Raw genomic sequence first — 9,771 nt, 5'->3', positions numbered from 1 at the left:
CCCACATGCCCCCCCATCTCCACAAGAATGTTTTTTCTCTAGCCTTTATCTATTAGACAAGGTAAAAGTAATCATTCTTGCTATGCTCTTGGGAGAGTTTCAGGCCTGTGCTTGTGAATTCAGTAGGAGGTAATATGCCATGACTATAATGCCTGCTGTAATGAATTTGTACAGTAGATGCTATGGGTTATTCTGAGCTCAGGGCCCAGCCTTCCTTTATTTTTGTTCCAAAACAAGTTTGTTACCCATTCATCTCCTAATGTATGACACTTCATTTTATTTTATTTTTTTATGAATAACTTTTTTATTAACCTTTTAATCATTTAGTTAATTAACCTGTTTTTGTTTTTTGGTTTTTTTAACATCTTTATTGGTGACACTTCATTTTATATTAAGGAAGGTTTAGAATATCTAATGTCCCTTGAATTAATTTCTTGCCAAGCTTTCTTGGGTTAGCTGTGCACCAGTTGCTGGTCTGCACTGCCATTCCTGTGCAAAGTTCCCAGGGGCCCGAATGATACTTGATTTTCAATTTTTCTGCCCCTTTTATAATTTACTTCAATGATTATGCTAAATTTAGAATTCAAATTTAAAATGTGAACAATATCTTTATTTTAATATAACTTTTGTGTGCATAGAAACCATATAAGTAAAAAAGTGTAAGAATACATAGGTGATTATATTACAAAAGGGAGAAAAACTAATGTCTGAATATTGCATTCTGGATAGAGTTCCAGGTATATATATAGTAAAGCTTTAAAGAAACCTATTTCTTAAGCTGAGCAGCTGACCCACCTCAGGGCAATGCTCTCTCCTCACAACCTTAGTATTTTTTGCCAAAAGGCCCAGATTTGAGTAAAGGGGAGCACCGTGAGCGCAGGATCCGGGCATAAGGGCTGTAGTCTGTTGAGCTTTGGCAGGTGGGTGTTCGGGGCAGTAAGTTACGAAGAAATGGTTTCTTCCCTGGGGGCTGTTGGTTTGGTTGCTGGTTTTCCTGGTTGGCACCGAGGCGCTTTTTGGTAGAAGCCTGGCCTTGGAGTTTCAGCACAGTATGATACTGCTCCGCGATGCATGCTGCCTTCTTCCGAAGGTCCAGTTTTACTAGCATCATGTTATTCTGCAGCTCAGCCAGGGTCTGATCCTAAGGAAGATCAACAAAGTTATAGAAAACATTTCTGTCTAATCTATTAGAGAAACAGGAGGGCAAGGTAATACACACTATCCACTACTAGTTACTAAAACTGCTTTTTACAAAGATTAACTCTTTATGGTCAGAGCTTTTAACTGAATAGGAGGGTATTTTCTTTAAGACCCAAACAAATAGCACTGAATAGAAGGACCTTTTCTAACACATCAGGTGGTATGAGCTTGAATGATTTTACCTAACCTCCAAGAGCCTCAGTTCCTAGGTATCAAATTAGCCTAGGATGGTTTTTTTTTTTTTACATTTGAATACATCTGGAATCAGGATGCATTTACTGATGACAGTGTCATAGCTTAATTGTTAGTGTTTTGTCTTACAATTAATTGTTTCTTATAATCTAAGCATCTTGGATGAAATATGATAGTATCTACCTCTCTAGGGTTGTTATATAACAGAAAAAGCCTACAAATTACTTAACATAATGCCTTGTACTTAGTGAATGGTTATTTTGCAAGGAAGAGAAACTCCCCTCACTATAAGATTAGCCTAAAAATCTTTACCTTTCTCTTTCTCACGTATACTCTGAAGTGGGCTGATGGGAGAAAGTAGTATATAGGCTTCCCTAACCTGTTTGATTAAGATGTCATCACATGTGGCCAAGGCTTGGCGAAGTTTTCCTGCTCCAGTGCTGTGGCAACAGGCTCTTTCTGCTGACTGGAGAGACTCACCAAGTTTCTGAAGCTCTGTCCGCAGCAGCCTTATATTCTGAAAAAGGAGGAGTAGGAACCAAATTGTGGCCAAGATCAACCAGTGATCTGGAGGAGTCGGAGAACCATTTGAAGAGAAGTAAAACTAGAAAGGCTAGTCATTTGAATGAGGTAGCCATTCTCTAGGACTGCAGAGAAAACATCTTGTCCTCATATGAACCAGGGATATAGTGTTGGAAATTGCCTTAGGTGAGAGCTTTGGTAACAGAGAAAGGTAATTACCTTCTGGCCCTCCTCTAACTTCTTGTCCACATCAACGATGAAGGGCTTGGCTGAGGGTGGTGGTTCTAACATTTTCTGATATTTCTGCAGCTCTGAGAGAAGGAAACAAAAACCTTACATGTGTAGGCTTTCTAGCCTTGGACTTATCTCTTTAACTGAATTAACAGTAGCTTGCAGCAAACATAACAAGTGATGCTGTGTGCATCCTAGGATGAAAGGTCAGGGGGATGTAGCTTGGAGTTAAGGAAATTATGTTGGAGCTGGCACCAGAAGGCCCAAGTTTGAAGAACAGCTCTTCCCTGAAACTTATGCTTCCTGCCCTGTCTCCTTCCTCACCTTCAGTGGTGGAGTTTAGCTCTGCTTTGCATTGTTGCAGTTTAGCTTTAATCTCCTGGAGCTGCTGGGTGGAGGCAGAAGCCGCCAACCTTTGTGACCGCCGTAGGGACAGTTCTGACACAGATTGTTGATGGGCCACTGGCTGCTGTTTGGCTTCCTTCAAGAGAGCTTCTAGCTCTTCAATCTTCTCATCCCGCTCCTAAGAAGGAAGCAGCACAATTCCATTCAGAGTCAGACGAACCCTACAGGAATAGATGACTGAACAATGAACAAAAATTTCCGTGATACATGGGCCTCAAAATCCTGTTTGTTAGCACTTACACCATTTCCTGGCCAATCAAACTCTTAATCAATTAATCAAACATAGACTGACAAGTACAAAGCACTAAGGAGACTATAGAAAGGTGAATTACATATTCCTACCCCTATGAGAGTTTATATAATCTGTTTATCTCAGGCAAGTAGCGATGGGAATCTGAGCAGCTAGTTGGGACTGGTTTAGGGCAACTCACCTGAAGTTCTTCTTGGTAAAAACTTGTCAGTGATTCCTTGAGGATCGTTAGTTTCTCTTCATACATTTCCTCTAGTAGTTCCTTTTGGGTGTCCAAATGTTCACTGTCAGAGGAGAAGAGAGAAGTGAGTGAAGATTCTGAGGAGTGAGCTTGGAGAGCAGATCTTGAGGCACTACTCCATCCTAGTCTCTGCTTCCCACCATCAGGTCTAAGTGACAGAACAAGAGGGGTTACTCAGCTGGTACCTGCACCACTGTTCCCGCTGTTGCATCTGTTCCACCATCTCATTGCAAATTTCATCACGGAGCTGCATCTCCAGCCTCAACTTTTCCTGCCGTTCTTTCAAAAGCAGTGCTTTCATGGCTCCCACCACCTGTAGAAGCTCCTAGGAGGGAAACACAGGTCAGAGGTCACTAGAAGCCCATGCCCTAAAAAGGCACAGGCCCACCTGGAAGGTAGCATGGAAAATGTATCGCCATCAAGCTGCTGCACCAAAGCTTTCTTGCATTCTCACCTCCTTGCCATATGTGGAGATGTCAACTTCATTTTCAATATCATCATCAAGGCATGGGTCTGTTTTAGCTCCAGTCTCTAAGCTGGGAGATGCCCGCAGACTGTGTTCCTTGATGAATGAATGTAGCGATGGGAATCCCAGTTGCACAGGTGGAGCATGCACAAGCTAGTGAGGGGGAAAAATCTTAACTGAATCCATTACTAGTCCCTAGTAGCTTCCTTAAGTACAGGTACCAGCCCAAAGTGAGCACAGTCATCACACCTATAGCTTCTCACCTGGCTAGTAATGGCTGAGAACTTGGCCACATGAAGGGTCTCATCATAGGTAGATGCACAGGGATTCACATTGACAATCATGCAGGAGCGGCCTCGGCCTGTGAAGAAGCCTTGGAACACTCGAGTCAACTTGCTGTCACGGAAGGGAACCAGGTTCTGCTTTGACCTGGCAGGGAATCAGAGAATAGAGCTGTGAGCAGAACTCCAGCCCTTGGGGGTATCCTAGCACTAGCCCCAGTGATGACCAGGAAGTCTCTTAGCAAACTGCAGAGCTCCAGGCCATCCTGGCTTGCAGTGAAAAGCTTACCGGTTCTGCTGGTTTTGGCGCAGGGCAGTAATACAGCGGCCCAAGGTGTGCAGAGAAGTGTTAATGTTTCCTGCTTCCTTCAGGCGCTCACCACTCTTTTGATCTTTGCAGCGCTCAGAACCAGCCAGATCACAGAGTGATAACCTTGAATGATGGACAGGATCTGACATAAGGATCCCACATGTTACGAGCTTTCTAGCCCTTTGTATAGTTTTAGGGAGGGGAGGACCCATGAAGAATCTCTGTACCCAAGGAAGGAGAGCATGAATCTAACGGAAGTAATTCCCCTGAGGACCACTCTCATCCCCTCCCCCAATTACCATTTATGGCCAAGAACCCAAATTTCTAAATGGAAAAACTTACTCGCTAATCTTGGGGATTATATCCCCTTCCCCCTGAAGGTGCAGGATCCGGACTGAGAAGATGCTATGACTGGAAGTTAAGAAAGAGAGAAAAGTCACTGCATATCTTCTATGACCAGGTGGAGGACTAATGTTTCCTGGAACACACTGAAAGAAAGGCTGACTCATAACCCACCAACCTGCGGCTGGAGTTCTGGTTCAGGTGGGTGCTGGCAAAGCTCTGGTTTTTACGACCCACTTTCAGGAGTTTCCAGGCCTCCTCAGCATCCTGAACGTGAATCCAATTGAGATCTGAGAGGCCAAGGAAAGAAGGGCATACATAAGAGGGAAGCACCTAACTCTTTTCCTAGTCTCTCCCAAGGTCCCCTCCAGGGTTCATGCCAGCCTCCCTGCTTTCCCATACCTTTCACGTAGGGATTGCCATTCTGATCCTCACACAGCCGCAGTGTCTGCCTCTTGCGCTGCTGGCTATGTGGTTCTAACAGGTCATAAAGCAGTTCATTGTAGATCTCAAAGAAGGAGATCCAGATGGAGAAGCGAACATCTGCAGGGACACTTACTGGGGCAGTGTCTGGCTGTGCCCATTGGTGACTCGTTTCTGGGGAAGAAGCCAATGTACAAAGCATCAACTCAAGAGTAGTCCATCTCCCCTTTGGCCTGCAGGGGCCTCAGAAGGTGAAGCTCAGGTTGCAACCTCTGGTCTGTACCCCTGGAAGTTTTGGGGAGTAGAGAATAAGTTCCTACTGTTACTTGGCACAGAGCCCAGTCATGGTACATACCATCCAGCTGGCTACTGCTGGTAAACTGACTGGTGGAGGAGAGCCCAGCAATGCCACTGTCAAAGCTGCTGCTGGTACCCATCCGACTTTCAATGTAGACATTCTTCTTCAAGGAGGTGGACAGCTCCTCCTGGAGGAGTCCAGGGATAACATAAGCACAAAACTTTCTGGAGATTTTGTCCCCCATCCCTGCCTCTGTGAACACCAACACTTTACCTCTTGGAGGCCTCCATTTAGCAGGGCTAGTTTCTTCAATTCCTCCTGCCGGATCTGCTTGCTGTCTAGCCACATTACCTCGTTGGAGAGCACAGGCTTCAGATCAGGTGTTGGATGAAGTTGGCCTTGGAGACTGTTGAAAATCAGAGCCAGGGACCGGGGCAGGATCCCACCATCCTTGATGGTACCTGGAGGCATGTGAAAGGTGGACAGCTGTAGTAAGTGCTGTTCCCCAACTCAGAGCATCAAAAGGCAAAGACAGTCAGCAGTTCTGTGAGGCCTATTACTCACCTTGAATTGTGTGGGTTTTCCCTGAGTTGGTGACTCCATATGTATAGATGAGCCAGTTCTGTCCTTTAAGTACATCCTTGACCATCTCCTTCACAGTCAGGTTGAAGAAACATTCCTGGCCCACTTCTGGCCCAAAGATCTAGAGACATACCCAATTTCTCAGAGGCCCATCCTTCGTTTCCCACTTTTCTCTGTGCAGAGCCAGTAGAGATACATCCCTTCCTGGGTGGTTGGCTCTGGAGACTACTCAAGCAACTTCTTCCTGCATTGCTGCCAGCTGCTGCCTAAATACTCTCTGCCAGTCCATTTTTCATCCAAATCAACAAATACTTATGGAATGCTATCCACTAAGTCCAATGCTGCACACAAAATGGAACAACATAATGGTCACAAGCATGGGCTTGGGAGATAGATGGATCTAGACTCAAGTCCTAACTCTACCAATGACTAGCTACATGGCTTCAGCAACATTATACTCACCGAGCCACAGTATCCTTACCAGGAAATTAGGGACAATGATGATAATAATAACAATAGAGTTGTTGGGAATTAATGCACATACAGTACTCGACACACTGACTAGCACATAACAAGGGTCCCCCAGATTGTAGACCTGCATATATAAGGAGTCACAGTCAAGTAAAAAGCTTTCCTTCTAAAGAGGGAATAAAGTTGCCCCTAGGTATTGGTCCCTTGTTCACATGTCAGTAACTCCATACCTGGGAAAAGGTGAATCTGTGGGTGGCCTGTCCAATTCCTCGCTCATTGCTCTTCTGGGCAAAAGAGTCCTTGGGTGCCTGTAGGGCAAGGGTCTCTATATTCTCAATACGGACACAACCCTGAGAAGGGGGAAAACACAGTTGTCACAGAAGGAAACATTCCTGGGAACCTCTACTGTGCTGTATCATTCCACCTTGAATCCTCCCTCCTCAGAAACTTACCTGATCCTCCTGTCGTTCTAACTCTGAAGATAACAAGGGCCTGACCCTCAGGTATACTTTCACCTTCTCTGTACTATCTTCAGATGGAACCTGTGGCAGAATTCCAGGCCAATATCACAGATTAATCTCAACAGTTACTTCTGAGCAGATGGGCAAATATAGCATATTTCCTGGGAATCATGCTAACACTATCTCTATTCCACCTCATATGACTCTGTGCTATTACTTGGGTTCCATAATCATTCCAACCCACATGGAGTTTTTCAGTACTTAATCACCCTTCCTTGTCTCTTCACTATCCTGAAAACTTGGCTTACCACAGAGTATCTGAGTCAGAACTAGTTAACTGGTATGAAAATCAGCGTGTGATATAGCAAAAGACAGTAGTTAAGCACCCTGAAGGCAGACATACCTGAATTTGAGTCTCAATTTCATCATTTAGTAACTATGAGATCTTGAACAAGTTCTTTAAATTCTTTTCACCTCAGTTTCCTCATCTGTAGAGTGGGGTTAATAATAGCACCCACCACGTTCATTCAACAGATATTTAGAGATCTGTCTACTCTGGCCCAGAAATTCTAAGAGCTCTGGTAGTCCACAGTGAAGAACATTAACAAGGCTCCTGCTCTCATGAAACTTCTACAAAAGGGGAGACTTCTGAGTAGAGTTGTTCTCAATCATGGCCATTTCCCTTTCAAGGGACATTTAGTAATGTCAGGACAGGTTTCCCGGCTGTCACAAATGGTAAGCAGCTACTGACATCTAGTGGGTAGAGGCCAGGAATGCTGCTTAACGTCTTACAACGCACAGGACGGCCCTGTATAACAAAGAATTATCTGGCCCCAAATATCAATAATGCTGCAGCTGAGAAACCTCAGCTCAGCAGAAAGAAAAGCTCCTTAAATGGAAGCTGTGGTTGATATTAAAACCTGAATTTACATTCCACCTACTTAATGGCAATACGACCTTGTGCAAATTATTTAAAATGTCTGGGACTCATGGCGAAGGAGACACAACAATTGCCTTCCCTCATAGGATTAACTGAGAGTATGCATTTGAGGATGTTTCGTTAATGCAATGCAATTAATAGTTTTCTTATGGACACACAACTGTACATTTTTTACTTGTCATGCTCTTAATTTTGAGTTGATCCCTCAAACCCTAGGATTGCTGGATTTTTTACCTCATGCTACTCTGTATGGACAACTAGTAGGCTAAGGATATCACTTTCTGTCCCCAAGCCACTCTTCAACTCCTTTACCTGCTGCTTGTCTTCCAGGGAGGTGGAGATGACAGAGCAGTCTGACAGCAGGTCCTTGCGTACCACAGATCCCAAATCTGCAGCTGTGGACTCAAACATGGGGGAGACTACGACCTCCTCATCCGACAGCAAGCCGGCTGGTGGAGAAAGGATCCCTTGCGACATTTCAGCAGGGGCAGTTTAGGTCTAAAAAGAGACGAGAGTGGGTAGAGAGGAGAACCTTAAGGGATAAAAGGGGCGGCAAATTCTGGGTAAGAAACAATTCCCTGGCCCCAGGACAATCTAGTCTCGCTGCCTGAATTCTTACTCCCTTTTCCCTTAAACTACCAGCAAAGGGGAAGGGAATGAGAGAAAGAGTTAATCATTTAATCCAATCTGAGGCAGCATTTCGGACTGCGAACAGGAATGAACAGATATCCGGCTCCGAAAGCATAAGGCCACGCTCCAAGTAGGGTGCCTCGCTCAACGGTGTCGTGGAGGCGGTGTCAGTAGCCCTAGGCTCCTGCTCCAACCTCGCCCCCCAGGCCTACAGTGAGGACAGTGGTATTAAGAAAAAAAGGGATGGCGGCAGTTCCGCTTTCTGAAAGCCGAATCCGCCAGGGCAAAAGCAAGTACCTCAGCTGGGCTCAAGCACAGCCGCACACTCACCCGAAGACGCCACACTTCTACGGTACCGTCTCACTCTCACTCCGCGGCCGAACCTGGACTTTCCTAGCCTGAGAGCACAACTCCGCCCACGAGGTGCACCTTTGTTACTGATACAATGTTTTAAATTACGCGCTGCTTTCGTTCAGCGAATCAGATAGCGAAATCTGCACCTACCAATCGGCGCAAGGGGGCGGGCGAGACCGGGAAACTGCTACGGCTTGACCTCTCTGCTCTAATGCAGGACGGGTTACCAACTGTCGGAGTTTGGAGTTGGGCCCACTGGAACTCCGGTTTATCAGTTTTTCTTGAACCCTAGGCATTTCTTTTCTAAGAAGCCTAAAGGCAATCCTTACGCTTCAGTCGCCATCCTCTCACAGGAGACCTAGTTTAGGGCGCTTGTTCATCCTGGGGTGGGGGGGGTGGGTTGGGGTGGGGGGTGGGGTGGGTTGGGGGGGGGGTGGGTTGGGGTGGGGACTACATTTCCCATGACGCACCGCGAACAAACACCGGAACTCGATTTCCCAGAATCCCGCGGGCTTTAGCCCTACCAGACGGTCTTCCTTCAGGGGTTGGAGACTTCGGGGCCAAGATGGCGACCGGAACGGGCAGTAAGTAATTGTGCTGCTCTTGTGTGGAAGGTGTTTGTAGAGCCAAGGCCAGGCAACAGATTTCTGTCACGGTCTTAGAGAGTAGGAGCAATGATTTGCCTGAGGGCCCAGGGCCGTCAAAGACCTGCCCTCGACCGGCGTTGTGAAGGCCAATGGTTGGGGGCCTAGAAGCGTAGAGTCTTGTGTTTCAGTAAGGCCGCGGAGTTTTGAGAGAAGCACCTTAGGGAGTTCTTGTATGTTTGGGCGCTCCGCGGAGTGAGAGGAAAAAAGGTTCCTCAGAGGCTCGGGCGTGTGGGCAGACATGTTGTCCACACAACAGCTATATGGAATGGCCGGCGTCTCAAAGAGTCGTTTTCTGACGAACGTTTGTGAGGCCTGTACTCACAGAGAAATGGGGTATCTTAACCGTGAGCTTTTTCTGCCACTGGGGGGAAATTGCATTTCGTGCATCTCAGCCATTTCCCCCTGTTTCACGGAGTGAAAAGGTTTTTTAGGCCCAGCAGCTAAAGGGTAGTGGGTGTTCCTGAGAGAAGTAAACAAGTTTATGCTAAGAAGGAGGTGGGGCAGTGCAGGGTGGGGTGTGGGGGT

General features: G+C 46.1%; 2 protein-coding genes across 5 annotated transcripts in view; one reads left to right on the top strand and one right to left on the bottom strand.

Annotated features, from left to right (window-relative positions):
• Positions 1-274: 274 nt before the first annotated feature.
• KIF20A (kinesin family member 20A) lies at positions 275-9,176 on the bottom strand. Of its 2 annotated transcripts, none has more exons than XM_079916459.1 (19): positions 9,124-9,176; positions 7,928-8,113; positions 6,667-6,756; positions 6,445-6,564; positions 5,726-5,864; positions 5,435-5,622; positions 5,219-5,348; positions 4,843-5,037; positions 4,619-4,730; positions 4,441-4,509; positions 4,078-4,221; positions 3,771-3,936; positions 3,496-3,660; positions 3,227-3,366; positions 2,982-3,084; positions 2,470-2,668; positions 2,134-2,225; positions 1,772-1,909; positions 275-1,141 (listed from the first exon to the last, which is right to left on the bottom strand). In XM_079916459.1, exons 2-19 carry the CDS (start codon positions 8,090-8,092, stop codon positions 824-826), a joined length of 2,673 nt encoding a protein of 890 aa, XP_079772585.1. In that variant the 5' UTR covers positions 8,093-8,113; positions 9,124-9,176; the 3' UTR covers positions 275-823. The 2 variants fall into 2 exon arrangements, with proteins under 2 accessions (XP_079772585.1, XP_079772584.1); XM_079916458.1 differs by lacking the exon at positions 9,124-9,176 and adding an exon at positions 8,576-8,676.
• BRD8 (bromodomain containing 8) overlaps positions 9,136-9,771 on the top strand; it is a 30,103-nt gene continuing 29,467 nt past the window's right edge. For all 3 annotated transcript variants that reach the window (XM_079916456.1, XM_079916455.1, XM_079916457.1), the window contains exon 1: positions 9,136-9,183. In XM_079916456.1, the coding sequence (XP_079772582.1) occupies positions 9,165-9,183 (19 nt within the window). In that variant the 5' untranslated portion in view covers positions 9,136-9,164. The remainder of the gene's footprint in view (positions 9,184-9,771) is intronic.

Source organism: Stenella coeruleoalba, assembly GCF_951394435.1.
Source record: "Stenella coeruleoalba genome assembly, chromosome: 3".
NCBI classification, from domain to species: Eukaryota; Metazoa; Chordata; class Mammalia; order Artiodactyla; family Delphinidae; genus Stenella; species Stenella coeruleoalba.
Note: the sequence above shows the minus strand (reverse complement) of the source record. Positions and strands in the feature narration are given on the sequence as shown.

What these genes read in the sequence shown, in the direction of transcription:
- KIF20A (XM_079916459.1), bottom strand. Translation starts at nt 8,092, where the DNA reads ATGTCGCAAGGGATCCTTTCTCCACCAGCCGGCTTGCTGTCGGATGAG. An exon ending in CAGCAGTAGCCAGCTGGATG is followed by an intron (nt 5,038 to 5,218) that starts GTATGTACCATG and finishes CTTCTTCCCCAG; the next exon opens with AAACGAGTCACCAATGGGCA. An exon ending in CGCCAAAACCAGCAGAACCG is followed by an intron (nt 3,937 to 4,077) that starts GTAAGCTTTTCA and finishes ATTCCCTGCCAG; the next exon opens with GTCAAAGCAGAACCTGGTTC.